General features: G+C 41.8%; 2 protein-coding genes across 5 annotated transcripts in view; one reads left to right on the top strand and one right to left on the bottom strand.

The window, feature by feature from the left end:
* pargl (poly (ADP-ribose) glycohydrolase, like) overlaps positions 1-13,455 on the top strand; it is a 28,629-nt gene extending 15,174 nt beyond the window's left edge. For both annotated transcript variants that reach the window (XM_028798031.2, XM_051936510.1), the window contains exons 8-16: positions 101-174; positions 4,152-4,218; positions 4,298-4,373; positions 4,475-4,622; positions 4,760-4,844; positions 6,848-6,956; positions 9,346-9,451; positions 12,652-12,780; positions 12,898-13,455. In XM_028798031.2, coding sequence (XP_028653864.1) covers positions 101-174; positions 4,152-4,218; positions 4,298-4,373; positions 4,475-4,622; positions 4,760-4,844; positions 6,848-6,956; positions 9,346-9,451; positions 12,652-12,780; positions 12,898-13,034 — 931 coding nt within the window. In that variant the 3' untranslated portion in view covers positions 13,035-13,455. The remainder of the gene's footprint in view (positions 1-100; positions 175-4,151; positions 4,219-4,297; positions 4,374-4,474; positions 4,623-4,759; positions 4,845-6,847; positions 6,957-9,345; positions 9,452-12,651; positions 12,781-12,897) is intronic.
* Positions 13,348-17,691, bottom strand: part of ogdhb (oxoglutarate dehydrogenase b) — a 118,401-nt gene continuing 114,057 nt past the window's right edge. For all 3 annotated transcript variants that reach the window (XM_028798020.2, XM_051936240.1, XM_028798011.2), the window contains one exon: positions 13,348-14,979. In XM_028798020.2, the coding sequence (XP_028653853.1) occupies positions 14,859-14,979 (121 nt within the window). In that variant the 3' untranslated portion in view covers positions 13,348-14,858. The remainder of the gene's footprint in view (positions 14,980-17,691) is intronic.

Here is a 17,691-nt window from a genome sequence, read left to right as displayed (position 1 = left end):
CGGTGGGTCTTCAGCAAGGTTACTCTTTGCAGCAAGGACAATCCCTGACTTCTTTACTGAGTTTCATATAAATACTGTGCTTGTTTTGTTTTATCCACAGGATGTTTGCAGATGGGTCTGAACAAAAACGACAGAAACTCATGACAATTCTGCACTACTTCGAGATGGTCCTGGGTAAGGGCCAACTGGTGTCATTACTGACTGGGGGAAGTTTGCAAGGCATTGGAGTTTTAACGGGAGGAAGCTATGGATGAAGTTTCTGATTTTTTTTTTTAACTGAAAGAGCATAACCGTGTTCTGGTTTTACTAGGAGTGATGTGGGGGGCATATTACTAGTGTAGCACCTCACTGTCTGAGGTTTACTGGGACTGACGTAATGGGTATGAATTACTGAAAGTGTGTGCTAGATACAATTTTTACCAGGAGTGACAAGGTGAAGATGTGTTACTGGTATCGTGCCTTGAATCCATGTTTTACTGGGAGTGACCAGTTCATGTATATTTCTTATAGTGCCTTAGTGTCTGCATTTTACGGCACACAAACACAGAAGTGCAGATTTTTGTGGCCAAATTGGATGGAAAAATGACCACTCCAAATGGAAGTAGAGCAAATGGACTTGGAGGTTAATGACTGGAGGAGAAAGCAAAAGGAACTGTCATTTTTTATAAGCAGGGTGCAGTGGCAGATGGTCCACAAAAAGGCCAATGAACAGAATGGTGCAAGGATCTTTGAGGTATCCCATAGGGCTAGGGAAGTATCTGTCCCCTATCCTGGTCTGATTTTTGTGGCCAAAAATGTGATCAGTGCCTTCATCACCACTCATCATTCAAAAATGTGAAAGATAAATATAGGAATGTTCAGTTGGGTCCTGCTGTAGTTGCATGTGTATGTAAAATCAAAGCAGCAAATAAAATCTTAAATGACAGTAATGTCCCCTTACGATGTTACTGTACACACAACTAGATAGTAGGTACAGTATGTGAAAGCATTAAATATAACAATCTATAGCAAGCTCACATTTCAATGGTGACACACTGTTCTGTGCTGCTGCCCTAGTGCAAAAATACACACAGTACTAACAAAGCAGAAAACATCATTACAGTCTGAATAATCTTTACATTCTCTGTACTGTATGCTTGCACAGTATTTGTATATCATCAGACAATTATCAGTTGCATTTATAAGATATGTCAGTATTGAAATAGCATAAGCCGCCATAGTATGCACCGTGTTTAATTTGCACATAAACACCACTGGATGCTCATTTAATTGCACCCTATGCGCAAAGCTCTGAAGTCTGCTCCAGTTGTCTATGTTCTCCCCATGATCTGTAATCATACAAACTTGCTGCTTACCTGCAAGCCCCAGGCAGCTAATGCGACTCTCGGTTCTTGTCTCTGCTTTTGAAGATACAGTTTGCAAGCATCTGCTTTTCAGCATAAATAACTCATAATGAACCATTCTACTCAAGCATCTTCTCAGCCATAAATTGTCTGGTTGTATAAAACATGACTAATCTCAGATCCATTTCAAGTTCTGTCCCTTATTTGGCATAAAGTAAAGGCAGTGCAACTTCAGAAAAATAACTGCAGGAAAGGATGAAGTACCATCTTACTCTGGGTGCTGGATCATTTTTAGGGCTTCATTGTGTAGATTTATTTGGAGTCTTGTCTTCTGATAAATAAAACACGATGACTACTGTTATTTTGCTTTTGGTAGCCAAGTGGATACTGGCCTGCATTATAGCATCAATAGGAAATGGCTATCTGTGTAATGGACCTAATGTTACTGGGACTTGGTGTTGCAAGCTTTGCTTTTATGCGTATGATGGACTGCGTGCTTTGAATTTTAGATGGCTGCTGAAACTGAGTTCTGTGCTACAACAGTTTGCACCGTAGGTGTTTTTGATCAGCATCATCACCACTATATACAAAATAATGGCAAATTACTGCCGATTATCTTAATTCTGGTGCTAACACATCTACAAAAGTATCAGGTGATTTAGGTTCAACATCACTTGGACTTCTCACTTTTTATCTGAAGACTTCCACAAACACAACAGAAAGAAATCCATCAATTTTAAAAGATGTTGTTAGGGATCAGACTCCTAAAAATGCATTCAGCACGGTACTTTGTCCAGTATTATAGAAATGCATCTGTGATTGGTTAACATTAATTTTTCTGTTTAGAGCAGTTAACTATGACAGAGTGAGAGTATAAAATGGGATGCAGTAATTGCCATTTTACATGATTAGTGTATCACAGTAGCTGTAACTGTAATTGCAATTAATATATGATTAATAGTGCAGGCACAACCAATGGCCATTTGTGAGGTAAGTTTAGCCCAGGGTCCTCGTATGGCTTGTGATTGTCTATGTAGCCCATTGGTATCCAAACTTCGCTTGTGGGTGCACATCAATAAACAGCATGTCTGACCTTGTCTTTAGAGCTTTGCTAGGATAATGACTGTTATGTGCTTTGTAATAATACTTGTCACTTGTGTGGTGGGCAATGCATAGGGTCAGCATGTGAATTTTACTAAATAACTTTGGGTGTAAGAAATGTTACTTGCTGCACTTTAGTCCACTTTTTACGGTAGGCTGCGCTTTCTGGAGTGGGCATCTTATGGCTGAGATATACTTGACCCTTTGTGACGTGTACGCTTGTGGACGCTGTTGCCACACAAACGGTGTACAGTAATCCCTCCTCGATCAAGGGGGTTGCGTTCCAGAACCCCACGCGAAAGGTGAAAATCCACAAAGTAAAAGCCATATGTTTATATGGTTATTTTTATATTGTCATGCTTGGGTCACAGATTTGCGCAGAAACACAGGAGGTTGTAGAGAGACAGGAACGTTATTCAAACACTGCAAACAAACAGTTGTCTCTTTTTCAAAAGTTTAAACTGTGCTCCATGACAAGACAGAGATGACAGTTCCGTCTCACAATTAAAAGAATGCAAACATATCTTCCTCTTCAAAGGAGTCAGGAGCAGAGAATGTCAGAGAGAGAGAAAAAAGCAAACAATCAAAGATCGATAGGTGCTGTTTGAGCTTTTAAGTATGCGAAGCACTGTGCGGGAAGCATATCACGCAACAAAGCAGCCACAAGTAAGCCCAGCAAGGAAGGGAGCAATGTGAAGGTAGTCTTTCAGCGTTTTTTGAGGAGCGTCTGTATCTTCTAGGGGTGCGAACAGCCCCCTTGCTCACAATATATTTAAGGAGTTTTTTTTAATATGTAATACGCGCTCTGATTGGGTAGCTTCTCAGCCATCTGCCAATAGCATCCCTTGTATGAAATCAACTGGACAAACCAACTGAGCAAGCGTGTACCAGAAATTAAAAGACCCATTGTCCACTGAAACCCACGAACCAGCGAAAAATCCGCGATATATATTTAAATATGCTTACATATAAAATCCACGATAGAGTGAAGCCGCGAAAGTCAAAGCGCGATATAGCGAGGGATTACTGTACTGACTATTCTTGCGTGCCTACTTTTTGTAAATCTGGAGGATTCCACCAGGTAGCAGTGCGAGATGCTGTTGCAAAGGTGTAAAAAAGATGGCCACAGTGACACAGAAGATGGCATGTGAGGCCTTTAAATATATCTGTCATTACAGTGGGGAATATGTGATGCCTGTTTTGCATATGCAAGAAATGGATGAAGAAAAGCACCATGAATTGTTTCATATGTCAGCATTCATCAAACATCGAAGCACGCACAATGCGACTTGCAATCACAATGGACTATCTTGCAACTTTCTCTGACATTTTTCCACTTTGCACGGACGTATCTGTCTTGAATTTGCTTCAATTTCCATTTCATCTTGCACATTTCCACATCTACTTTCAAAGAACTGGTGATTTGGTGGCAGCTGTTCTGACAGGCATGTTTGTCAAAATGGAGATGTTTTTAGTAAAAATGCTGACGTCTCCTACCAAAACCTGAACACACACCCCACCCAGATTTTTGCTGGTACTACAACATGTTGTGTTCATTTCTGATGACATGCTCAGAGGAGGCGTCAAGAGACTGCTTGTAACACGTGGCAGCCATAATGTGCATGCGTAACCATTCTAGGTGTCAAGTATATTCCAGTCTTTAGTGTTTTTGTGTATTCTCAATTTTTGATTTTCATTTCCTCACAGCCAAAATGCCCAAAGGCTTGGTAACATTTGAGAGAAGACATCTTAAGGACAAAATCTGCTGGAAAAGGTAATGAAGATTATAATTTCTTCTTTAGTCCTTTAGTGACTACTTCCCAGTGTTCACTTGGAATCTTGCCCTATTTTAGTTCTAAGCTGGAAGTGACGGACCTCCATGTTTCAGATGAAGGAACCATAGAGGAGGATGGGGCAGGCATGCTGCAGGTAAGCGCCACATAGGAAGCTGGGGTGCCATAGCAGAGGACAGCTCAGACTGGAGCTCACAGGTTTGTTAACACACTGTTGCACTTTGTCACCCCCTGCAGGTGGACTTTGCCTGTGCAATGGTTGGAGGTGGTGTATTGGGATCAGGCCTTGTTCAGGAAGAGATTCGATTTCTTATCAACCCGGAGCTCATTGTATCTCGCCTATTCACTGAGAAACTGCAAGACTGCGACTGCTTGCGTGTCACCGGTAAGCCCCTCATGATGGTCTGCCTGCGCATCTCCTTTGATGATAGTGAGGCTATAGTGACTGTCACAGGAGCTATTACCATGATCACTAAGGGGATGTCACCTCCAAACCTCTAAGCTTCTAATTTTCTGTTTCAGGTACCCAGCAATTCAGTAAATATAAAGGCTACAGCAACTCCTTCAAATGGATGGGCCCTCATCATCTACCGGAAAACACCAAAAGGTAAAATCTAATGAAAGGTTTCTTAAAAAGTGAGGGTTTTGGACATTTTTGGGCAGGCAATCAAAGGGGGCTAAACCTTGGGTACAGTCTGAGATATGCATTGATATGAAAGGTATCAATCAGGGGGACAAAATGGGCACAAAAACCCCTTAGTGTGAATGAGGTAGCCCTGTGGGTAGTATGCTAGTGGGCAGCCTCTTCTTCAACTTTCAGCTGCTCCCATTAAGGGTTATCACAGCTGATCATCTTTTTCCATATCTTCCTGTCCTCTGCATCTCGCTGTGTTACACCCACCACCTGCATGTCTTCTCTCGCTACATGCATAAACTTTCTCTTAGGCCTTCCTCTTACCTACCAGCTCCATCCTTAGCATCCTTTTCCCAATATATCCAACATCTCTCCTCTACACACGTACAAACCAACACAATCTAGCTTCTCTGATGTCCTCATTTCTAATCCTGTCCATCCTTGTCACACCCAATACAAATCTTAGCATCTTTAACTCTGCCACCTCCAGCTCTGTCTCCTGTGCTTCTGGTCAGCGCCACTGTTGCCAACCCATATAACATAGCTGGTCTCACTACTGTCCTGTAGGCCTCCCCTTTCACTCTTGCTGATACCCGTCTGTCACAAATCACTCCTGATACTCTTCTCCACCCACTCCACCCTGCCTGCACTCTCTTTTTCCCTTCTCTTCCACAATCCCCATTACTCTGTACTGTTGATCCCAAGTATTTAAACTCATCCACCTTCGCCAACTCTACTCCCTGCTTCCTCTCATACAAACACGTATTCTGTCTTGGTCCTACTGACCTTCATTCCTCTCCAGGGTCTCCTCAACCTTATCCCTACTCTCGCTACAGATTACAATGTTAACAGAAAACATCATAGTCCACGGGGATTCCTGCCTAATCGTGTCTGTCAATTTGTCCATCAAATAAGAAAATAAGCAAATAAGAAAGGGCTCCGAGCCGATCCCTGATGTAATCCCACCTCCACGTTGAATGCATCCATCACTCCTACTGCAGACCTCACCACTGTCACACTTCCCTCATACATATCCTGTATAACTGTTACATACTTCTCTGCCACTCCTGACCTCCTCATACAATACCACAACTCCTCTCTAGACACCCTGTGATGTGCTTTCTCCAGGCCCTACATTGTCAATGTCAGATCAGAAGGTCTTGATCTCTGATGTTGCTTCTTATGACATTTCACTTTTGTTGCCTCCTCTGGTCCCTCTTGACAAGCCATGGTTATTTTAAAAATTGGGGCTTCAGGACGTGTGCCATTGCACACATTTGATTGGTTGGCTGTCCTTAGGATGAATGACTCTGTTCAAAGTCTTGATTTTTTACGCATCTCAGTAGTTTTTTTCCTTTCCCAAGCTACAAACTGAACCGGATTCTAATTCTGTGGCATCCGTACTTGTGTTCCATTGCCTCTACTATTGAGTTATAAATTGACTGATATGGATGCTTTAAAATTTTAAATTACCGGTGTAATACTGGAAGAATGTGCAAGAAAGGATGACTTGAATATGAATTGCCCCTAAAAGTCCTGAAAATACAATTCATCCAGGTTTGTTTGAACAAAGTTAAAATTTAATATAAACAGTCTGTCCTGGAGTGTAAAGGATTCCATTTTTTAAATTACAAAGTGAACGGCCCACTTTCCCATTCCCTGTACTTCTTAAGGTGCTCCTTACTGATTCAGATTCCTTTGGTTCATGGCTGGCTGCTCTTTGTGAAATGGAGAGGGCAGGACCCTGAGCAATTTATTGTTGGGGACACCAGCTCACTGCTGGGATCATTAAGTCATACTGGTCCAGTTTAGAAGTGCTAGTTAACTTAACCTGCAGGTCTTTATGACTCACATAGGCAGTGCCCAGGCTGGGATTTGACCCTTTGAACGTGAGTGCTGTGAAATGAAAATTCTAACAGAAGGACAAAAACCACGTTGTGTTTTGCCATCAAAGCTTTTTTATTTTATTTATCCAGGGACAAATGGATGAGGCTGTACACAGAAATTGTACTCATAGATGCCATCAAGTTTAAAGAGCGCCAGCAGCAGTTCCATATGGATTTTATTAACCGTGAGCTCCATAAGGTGGGTACTCTTCTGTCACATTCCAGATGCATTTTTCCCCACTAACCTTCTAGGGTGGCTCCCCCTGCCTTATGCCACGTTTTCATCTCGTCAGCATCATATTTTATATATCCTCTGTCTCTAGTGGCATTTTAAAATGGAATGCACTTACATTGACAATTTATAAATAAATCTCTGCCAGGCAATTCATTGTGACAAAGGCACAGGATGAAAGGCCAGCCACGTGATTGTAAAGACCAATGTCTTGATATGATGTCTTGGTCAGCGTGGCCTCCAGCGATGTCAGGGAATCATCCAACCTAACACACACTCCGGTCAGTAGGGGAAAGAGCCTTTTCAGGTGGCTCTGGGTGCAAAGCAGGAAGGAACCTCCACTGCTGGTTAACTGTGTTTGATTTCACGTTTGTATGCTGGGATTTGAGTGGGCAAACAGGGTTTAACCTAAAAGTCACCCTGCCCCTCTGTATCAGCACTGATTTAATTGTGCAATCCAAACACTTGGTAGTTTATAGAGGTTGTGGTAGTCGTAGTGGTGCAGAGTACAGTGAACTTCTTACTTGCATTTCTGACCCATAGCCAACACATTGCCAGTTTCAGGGGCCATGATAAATAATAGAAAGGACACCATACAATAGATAATGCTACATTCTAGATATACTAAAGGAAATTCCAACAGCTGTTCACCGTAGGCATTTCTGACACGACTGGTTTAGCTCATATTTGCTATGGCACATTATCAAATCTTGCAGAATGAAATAGTCTAGCAGACTTCATTTCCAATGCATTGTTAGCCAGTACACAACATTTGGTGTCTCTTGTGAGGTTGAGCATGAAGGTGCCCTGCAATCAGCTGTCGTCCAGTCCGGGGTTAACTGCTGCCGCCTTTCACTCCATTTAACAGGGTAGAGAAAATAGATGGCTGGCACAAAAATCCAGTTCAGTGCAATTAAGCCTGTTTGGGTCAGGCCAGTACTTGGATTTGAGATCAAACAGGAAAAGCTTGGTTTGTTGCTGGGAGAGGGTTTGGTGAGGCCATCAGGGGCCACTTATCTTGTGGTCTGTGTGGGGAATCCAGTGCAGTGGAGGGGATGGTCAAAATCCCTTGGCATCTTTTGCTTGCAAACAGTTAAGATCTTTCATGATGTCCTGGCTAAACTGCCCAACACAGCCTGGTAATTCTGGCCCCTAATCACTGCTCCCCTTGAATTGGCCAACTGTCTCTCTCATTCCTTCACCACCCAACAGCTAACGTGTGGTAAGCATACTGGAACAAGAATTCAGCTGGATGCTATACATTGGTGATGATTAAAGTGGCTCCCCCGTCTAAGTAAAGAGGTTGCAGAAGGTTACAAAAGCACAATCTACATTTAATTAATAGTGATAACAATAATGTTGGATGGATGGAGGACAAGAAACAAAACTGAGTAGGGTGCCAGCCCATCACAGGGCACCTTCGCTCATATAGGGTCAGTTCAGATTTGCCAATTACGTTAACCTACACCTCTTTGGGATGGAGGAACAAGACGAGTGAAAACTCCCATAGGCAGTTTCCAGGCCAAGATTTGAGTCTTCAGCTGTGGCGTGGCACTATGACCCCAGTGACATTAAACTGGGGGGGTCAAATGGGTTTGATGTCTGACGTGAAGCCTCCTCAGTGCCATAGTTCTGGGTGGTCTGCTTGTCACAGCCTTCAAGCCAAACCGCCTCCGCTCACAAATGCCATCATAAAGTGGACTGTCTGGCTTTGGCACCGATATCCCCAAGTTCCAAGGCATCTCCTCTATCTTTAGATTATTTTGACTTGCTGTCTCTTAACCAGTTATGGCAGCTGATGCCCACCCACTAAGGGGAATTTAATTGATGCATATGTTACTGTTGGGAGGAGATCTAGAAAAATCCACTTTTACCCATCAAGAAGCTATGAATTGTCAAATTTATTCTGTAGTAAAAAAATAAAGAATGAGAGGAGGGGAGCTGTACTCAGTTCATCATCAAACACGTGCTTAATAAAGGAACGTGCCATCTTGCTTTCACTAGGATGGCACCACAGAGCTACTATCGTTGCTCTTTTAGACCCTGAATCATTTTTACCAATTGCACTTTTCACATGTAGAATTGTAGCTGGCACCCCTTCCAGTGTTGGTGCCCACCTTTTGCTCGATGCTAACCTGTTAACTGGAGAATCTTGCATTGACAGTAATAAATGAATACAGACAACAGTATGAAGGCACCATTGATGAAGGGTCTGGTGTCAAACATTTTGCCACAGTGGTTCTTGTAGATTTGGACCAAGTGCAGTAATGATGATGTAAAGCAATTACATATTGGAACTTGATCAGCTTTTAAAAATCTTCAAATAATTCTGAAGACAACTGTTTTGTGTCCAAAGGCTTACTGTGGATTTTGTGAAAACAACATCCCAGAAGATTACTGCACTGCCATTGCTACGGGGAACTGGGGCTGTGGGGCCTTCAATGGAGATCCACGACTGAAAGGTAAGAGAAGCCCAGACCAAGTAAGTGGCAGAAATGGGACGTCCAGTAGCAGGAACTTCTTTTTAGCAAGAAAATCTAGTTCTGTGGAGCAGTAGTGGCACCAGGATTTCATATTAGTATGGGCCTAATGTTATTTTTATTACTATTAAATATATTTATTTTTTAAAAAATTCAGTACGTTCAGTCATCCTATTGTAAATGCCGGTTTTTTTCCACTTACAAATTATGAAGATAAATCGGTTGCCTACCTTGATGATTCATATAAGATACCAGTGCACAGCAAGGCACAAAAGGCCAAATAGTAACCCATTATAATTTTGACCAGTGTCATTATATAATAACAGCTAACTGTCCGATTTCAAATTGTTGTAACTTGTGTGCATATCTGTTATGTGCATTTCTTTTCTCTGAATCCTGCATTTGGTGGCTGGGTGGTTGTAGATTTTCCAGCCCACTCGCTAGTTGTGTTGGTAGCAAACCCAGCGCTAAACTTAACAGTTAGTGGTGGGGTTTCCACTCGCCATTGGTACATCACCAAAATTTTCAGTGCCAACATCAGACTGTGCCATCTTTTTTTTAACTCCTGTGTGTCCTTTCTCTATTAAAACCTAAAATGAGATGTAACTCTCACTACCCTCAAAAAAGACAGCCCAGCAGTAGCAATAGCCAATGTGGGGGGCGACTCGTTCATTTTGAACGACTCTTCAGTGCGTCAAGCAACTCAATTCAGTGAAGCTCAACAGCAGTATTGAAGTAACTTCAGTACGTTACTAACTGATAGCCTCCTGTTAATGTCACGTTTTGAGAGATTGTGATCAGCAACATTTTAAGTCTTATTTATTAAACCTTGTTTTACAGATGTATAATGGTTAAGTGAATTTTTTTAGTGATAAAATTCACGCTGGTGATTTTGCTGTACAAGTTTATAATCAAACAGTATTTTGATCAAGGGAGATGTGTATTAAAATGCAGAGAGGAGGTTAGGAGCAGCACATGACAAACACCTCAGGACCCCAGGTTAGGACCCGAGTGCAGCCATGCGGCGGGTGACACCTCAGCACCACACTAGTTCAGATGGAGTGGAACACTGGGAGGTTTTTATGGTGGCTGGAGTGCCAATTCTGTCACCAACCCCCAGGTTTTTCCCTGCAGGTTGGAGGGCCTACACGCAGATTAGCGTCATACCCAGGTCACTTGCTCAAGGGCGCAGCGGACTAGACTCACTTTTGTGTTTATGGGATTTAATATTTTAATTTTTTAAATTAAAAACCTAAGCTACAGGGTGGGCTAATACTGGCACTGTCCCTCCTCTGGAACTCATCTTTAAAGCAAAAAAAAAAAAACATTGATTTTGTGTAAAGGAGGAGGTGCAAAAGGTGTGGGATATCAACTGAATTAAAGGACCCTGGAATAACTGGGGGGCTGGTGGTGCAGGGTTCAAATCCTGGATATTTATTAACATTTATTATTACAGAGCTTATGTTAGAACACTCTAGACAAGAACAGGCCATTCAGCCCAACAAAGCTTGCCAGTCCTATTCACTTATTTCTTCCAAGTTGATGCTCCCTGTGACCACAGGGGTTTCCTCTGGGTGCACCTTTTCTCTCCCCACTGTTCCAAGACATGCAGGTTGGTTGGACTGGGAATGCAAAATTGACCCTAGAATACATGTGTTCACCCAGTGATGGACTGGTGACGTTTCCAGGGCTTACTCCTGCTTTGTGCCTGATGCTGCCTGGGATACACTCCAGCCTCCTTGCAACCTTCCCCCAGATAAGGGGGTTTGAAATATGGATTCATGCAATCCCAGCATTGTGCTATGAAGTGCTCACCGACTCCCTGATCATCTCACATTTAACCCCCAACCCAGCTTTAACGCAAGTCTTGTGCTGCATCATCAGTGATGTCACAGGGTGCTCCAGATATCAGGCCAGATACCAGGCCTGGTTGAAAGACGTCCACTTCCCCATCTATGCTCCTCTGAAATTCAAAAGATGTGAGGCCGCTGTAGCCTGTTTTGGTGGGTGTGCACAGTGCATTGCCAGCCATTCCTTGAGAACCACTAATGAGCGCCAAGTTATGGACTGCAAGATGCAAACTACTAGTTAAGCATACAGAGTGCATAATGGATGCTGATTCTAGTGCTGTATAATGCAAAGATGTCGGCTACTTCTATAGAATTATCCAGGACCGGGAACATACCATATACTGTGACATTAAATAAGGAAAAGTAGAAAATGAAATAAAATTGCAGGAAGAATCGGATCATATACAATTAAATGCTCATTTCAGACTAAGTATTAGAGGTGTTATGGGGGAAAAACCGTCGACTCTTCAAGAATGTATGGCTGGGGTGTGATTACTACCGTTGATTGGCATTAGCAGCCAAGATGACAATCAAGAGAAGCTGACTTGCCTACATGATTAAGATACGAGTACGATGGCTGGCCTGCTGATGTTCTTGGCTGTTGCCTCTCCCTTGCACTAATACAGGTGCCTGTGTTGTGTTGTGGGTTCAGCGCCTGGTCTTGGTGCCAGTAATAATGGAGCTCCTGAAGAGGTTATGGGCATCTGCAGAGGATGTGCTCTTTAGCATTCCTCTTCCACTGCAAAGCAGACAGGCTGGTGGCTGGATGAGTGAGGGGGGATACATCATAGATGGGCTGGATCAGGACCTTAATGTGACAGTCTGCCAGAGCTCACATCATGTCACCTTCTGATCCACTGCGTCCCCAGTCTCACCCATGCACCTTGATGCTTTCGCAGATGTAACCCAGCCAGGGTGAAGCCATCTGTTACAATACAGAATCTTAAAACATTACTTTTTTGACATTAATATAAAAAACATTATATAAAATCAAAGTGAAAACGTAATTCAACTGTTCTTAATAAATAAACAGATATTGTCCAGTGGTGCCAGGTCTGGTTTCCCCAATACTTTCAATATATAGGATATTTAAAAAATGCCACCTGCCCCGCAGTATATGCATTTAAATAAAATGGCCAGATGCCCTGAAAGCCAAGACTGTGGCACACTCCACCGTCTGGTTTTTCTACGTATGATTTGCATCGTCTGTGTTGTGCTGTGGTGGGCTCTGACCAAGTGTCTGCTCCCAAGGCAGCACACTTCATTTCCATTTACCACTCATTTAAAATGATGCTTTTATGATTTCATCTCTTGTCATTTTTTTGTCCACAGCACTCATTCAGATTATGGCTGCGTCACAAGCTAAAAGGCAGCTGGCATATTTCACCTTTGGGGACCAACAACTAGCCAAAGATATCAGATACATGCACAATTTCTTAGCTAAGCAAAAGATCTTGGTTGGTAAGTAAATTCAGTAACTTGGAAATTTTACTGCAAACATTTGCTTTACAGGAAGCTGAAAACATGAAAAATGAATAATGTCATTAATACAATTTTGTTATTACTTCATTTTTCTAGGTACGCTGTATAACCTCTTACATGACTACTGTGTAAGTGAAAAATCACACAATACAGCTGTCAGAGAAAAATCACATAATACATCTGAACTCTATCAATTCATTTATAAATGTGTTTACCAACCTCACTCCACGTAAAATTTCAAAATGTGTATTTCTGTCACGAAAACTTCAGCCTCTGTCCCCAAGCCTGCTGTGGAGAAAGACAAAAAGAACCAAACTGGGAGGAAAGTGAAGCACCAATTGTTAAGAAGAAGAAATGCTACCCTGGACTCGGACTGGGCCCACTTGAGCCGTCGGCAGACCCTGTCCCAGGTGACTGTGCAAGCAGGCGAGATTCCCCCATTGCACTGCGCCCTTTCGGCCCATATTTAGAGAAATACTTCTTTCATCCCCTTATGAAGCGCTCAATGGTTGATCTCGTCTTGATTTAGAAAGCTCCAGTAATACATTCGAGAAGAACAGGTCTTTATTGATTGCAGCAAAATTATACAATGGAAAACGTAATCATGAATATGAAAATAAATAAACTGCTTACTTTCTTCTTATGGAGATAAAATGTGCAGATTGTATTTTTCCATCCACGTATTATTTTAGCTCTTAACCCTTCTTGCAGTATACGTAGAAGGAGGGGTGGCATTTGAGGTACTATTATCAAGTAGAAGTAAGCCGCCATTATTACTATTTTTATGCCACTGGTTGTAAAATTGAGGGAGGTTGTGATGTGTGGAAGAAAGGAGAAAAACATGCCATTAATAAAAGATCCATAAAATGCCATCTCATTACACTGCAAGAGTACATTTTCAGTATGATATTTAGTTTTGAAATAGAAAATCTGTTTATTCACAAATGTACAAACCACAGATACATTATTTTGTGTTTTTATGAATTGTGCGGGAGAGAGAAAAAATATATAGTGCATCGTAGGAAGCAGACATAGTGATTATTACCTCAGTATGCTAATTAAACTTGCCTGCACCAGGAGATGTGCAAAGTTGTTTGATCTTTTACAATTTCAACTTTCAAATATACATGGGGAGGGGGCACAGAAATGGATCAAATTAAATGAAGAGGCCATAGAAGTCAGTAGAGCATGCACACGCTGAAGTTTCTGACATTTGGGAAACACAAGCAGACAGAATAGAGCTGGGGATGCCCAGTCTACCAGCTGTTACCAGGCTGTACCAAGCAGTCACTAAGCAGGAAGAGCAAATGGGGAGAAGTGGCGTCTACCAATAGAAGACTCTTATGTTCAGCATTTAAAAAATCTATTCAAAAAAGGGAAAAAAATAATAAATAAAAATATCCACCTGTAGCTCAATTATTTTAAAAATGAAAGTCTTAAAAAAGGGTATCTGTAAAGTTTGTGAAAGTGACCATCGGGTAGAAACTGAAATCTGGAATTGTCACTTACAAGTAATTTTACTGAGTATTGGGATATGCTTCTCACGCGGGGTCACAATAGTGCTGCCGTCAATGCCTAATTCATGAGAAAGCAGATTTGTTCTCGACACTACTGAGCACACCTATAAAGCAAAAGATAGAAAATAAGGCAGAAGACTGACTCTCCACAGGACTCCGATAAACAGCAGCTAAAATCAGCAAAGAACTTGAGCGCTCCCAGACCTGGACAGAGTGTGGAAGAGATTAAAAAGCCCAATAGCCTCTTATAAAAGATAGTGCAGAATTAAGGGAATCTCTAGAGGGAAACCAAGCCCTCCTGAATTTAAAGCCCCAAGTCTAAAGTCCCTGTTTTCTGATTAAAGTAAAGACGGCCAAAAGCTTCTATTATCTTGTGTGCCATTCATTCATTCATTCTAAGGCTGGTTTACAGCTGCCACACTGGGCTGCGTTGCTTGCGTCTTCCTCTAAAACACTTGATAGTAGGCAGGAGAGAGCCATCCAGTCAGACAGTTAAATGGTTTCTTTAGATTACGTGGAGGAGAGGCGAAGCAGAGGCCTTTAAGAAAGTCCTTTGAAAGCATCCGTGTTTAAGGCTGCGTCCAGGAAGCGCTTCATCTCCTGAAGGTGGGTGTTCTTGTTTCCTGTGGCTGGAGCTGCAGCTGGGTCACGACCTGCATACCTGCGGACACACGTGGAGAAAATGTATTTTAACGTTCAAATTAAAAATAGTGCTCAACTTAAGAGGGTCCATCGAGACACTTTATAGGGGTGTCTGACTGCTGAACAATGAAACAGAATTCAATTCAGTAATCCGAGGTTAAACTCCAATGACACTAACAAAGGAACCCTCAATTCTTGAGTAATTAGAAATGGCTAATCGGTTGATGAGTCTTTCACATTTCAGGGGCAAAATGGGGTACGGCAGGCAGTGATCACACAAAGGTTATCGCATTATGGGATTTTCAGTCATAGGCTTCATTTATGTAATCTTAGCAAATCAGAGGCTGTCGAATGCGATGTGCTCTGACATAATGAAACGGATTTGATTTCGTCTTTAGTCATGGGGACGGCTCTGTGTGTGCAGGACAGCCAACAACCAATGAAAGCACATCTGGAAGAAAAACGCAAATAATACAGCAATGAGGAATAAGGAATGAGGGTGTGGACCTCACAAACAGAAGGGTACTTCCTGATCTACCTGACGTCTCCTGTTTTACATGCCACAACAGAAAGAGAAAAGAAAATAAAAGGGGTTGTAACTTTAAACTGTAGAGCAGAGGGGTAAATCAAGGGAAGAAAGCGTCTTTGTCCCAAATATTATGGAGGGCACTGTGTTATTATATACATAGGGATGGGCAAAAGTAGGCTGACGGTTGTTGTCTACATGAAACACAAGTTTATTCTTTATTTCTTATTATATTATTTGTGTTTTTCTTCTTCTTCTTCTTCTTGCTTGAGTGTAGCAATCACAACCTGCATGTCATTTTCCATATGAACAACTGTAACTCTACTTTTGCCCATCCCTGTGCACATACACTGTGTGTGTTTCTTCACCAAGTGAATCAGCGACAAACCACCTGACATATACTTCAAGTACTTAAGCCCTTATGCACCTGTGCAGTATTACATACCCAAAACTGAAGGCTATTATTCTACTTAAGTAATAAAGGTGTTACAAATGGCTGAAGCTAAGCAAGTTTAACACTTCAAATTCTTAAAAGGAAAACATAAACATGAATAAAAACACAACAAAAATTAGGCGCTTTAGTGATCTCTATTCAAAAAACTGTTTTTTACAGTACATAACAAAAAATATTTTATGATGTACAGCCATGGAAATAAACTTCTGTGCCCCAATCTGTCAGCTCTCATTGTGTCCAGTTTAAATGTCACGTACCAGAGCACTGCAGTGTTATACTGTCTGGCACAAGATGTCCTCCTGTTTGGAAACACTGTGTCCTTTTAGGAAATATTTAAGTCTCTTAACGTACTCAATCTCTCAAAACAAGTACTGCAGGTGCAGTTATATTTTTAGTTTTTAGAAATATATATATATATATATTATATTATATACACATACACACACACACACACAGTCATGGGCAAAATTATCAGCACCCCTGTAATTTTCCCAGAAAATGCACCATTTCTCCCAGAAAATTGTTGCAATAATAAATGTTTTGGTATACACAAGTTTATTTCCTTTATGTGCATTGGAACAACACATAAAAACAGAGAAAAAAAGCCAAATCTGACATTTCACACAAAACTCAAAAACCGGACTGGACAAAATTATTGGCACCCTCTACTTAATATTTGGTTGCACGCCCTTTGGAAAAAATAACTGAAATCAAGCGCTTCCTGTAACCATCAACAAGCTTGTTACACCTCTCAACTGGAATTTCCGACCACTCTTCTTTTGCAAACTGCTCAAGGTCTCTCAGAGATTTGAAGGGCGCCTTCTCCCAACAGCAATTCTGAGATCTCTCCATAAGTGTTCAATCGGATTTAGATCCAGGCTCATTGCTGGTCACTTCAGAACTCTCCAGCGCTTTGTCTTCAACCATTTCTGGGTGCTTTTAGAGGTGTGTTTGGGGTCATTGTCCTGCTGGAACACCCATGACCTCTGACGCAGACCCAGCTTTCTGACACTGGGCCCTACATTGTGCCCCAATATCTTTTGGTAGTCTTCAGATTTCATGATGCCTTGTACACAGTCAAGGCATCCAGTGCCAGAGGCAGCAAAACATCCCCAAAACATCTTAGTACCTACAATCAAACATGGTGGAGGTTCTGTGTTCTTTTCTTCATAGGCCTCATTCTGTTTTCTGTAAACAGTAGAATGATGAGTTTTACCAAAAAGCTCTACCTTGGTCTCATCTGTCCACAAGACATTCGCCCAGAAGGATTTTGGCTTCCTCAAGTACATTTTGACAAACACCAGTCTGGCTTTTTATGTTTCTGTGTCAGCAGTGGGTCCTTCTGGCTCTCCTGCCATAGCGTTTCATTTCGTTCATAAGTCGACGGATAGTTCGAGCTGACACTGTTGCCAACTGAGTCTGCAGAACAGCTTGAATATGTTTTGAAGCTGATTGGGGTTGTTTATCCACCATTCGGACTATCCTTCGTTGCAGTCTTTTATCAATTTTTCTTTTCCGTCCACGTCCAGGGTGATTAGCTACAGTGCCATGTGTTGTGAACTTCTTGATTATGTTGCGCACAGTGGACAAAGGAACATGAAGATCTCTGGAGATGAACTTGTAGCCTTGAGATTGTTGATATTTTTCCACAATTTTTGTTCTCAAGTCCTCAGACAATTCTCTGCTCTTCTTTCTGTTCTCCATGCTTAGTGTGGCACACTCAGACACACAACAGAAAGGTTGAGTCAACT

Source organism: Erpetoichthys calabaricus, chromosome 1 (genome assembly GCF_900747795.2).
Source record: "Erpetoichthys calabaricus chromosome 1, fErpCal1.3, whole genome shotgun sequence".
Taxonomy (NCBI): domain Eukaryota; kingdom Metazoa; phylum Chordata; class Cladistia; order Polypteriformes; family Polypteridae; genus Erpetoichthys; species Erpetoichthys calabaricus.
This window is presented reverse-complemented; position numbering and strand designations above follow the sequence as displayed.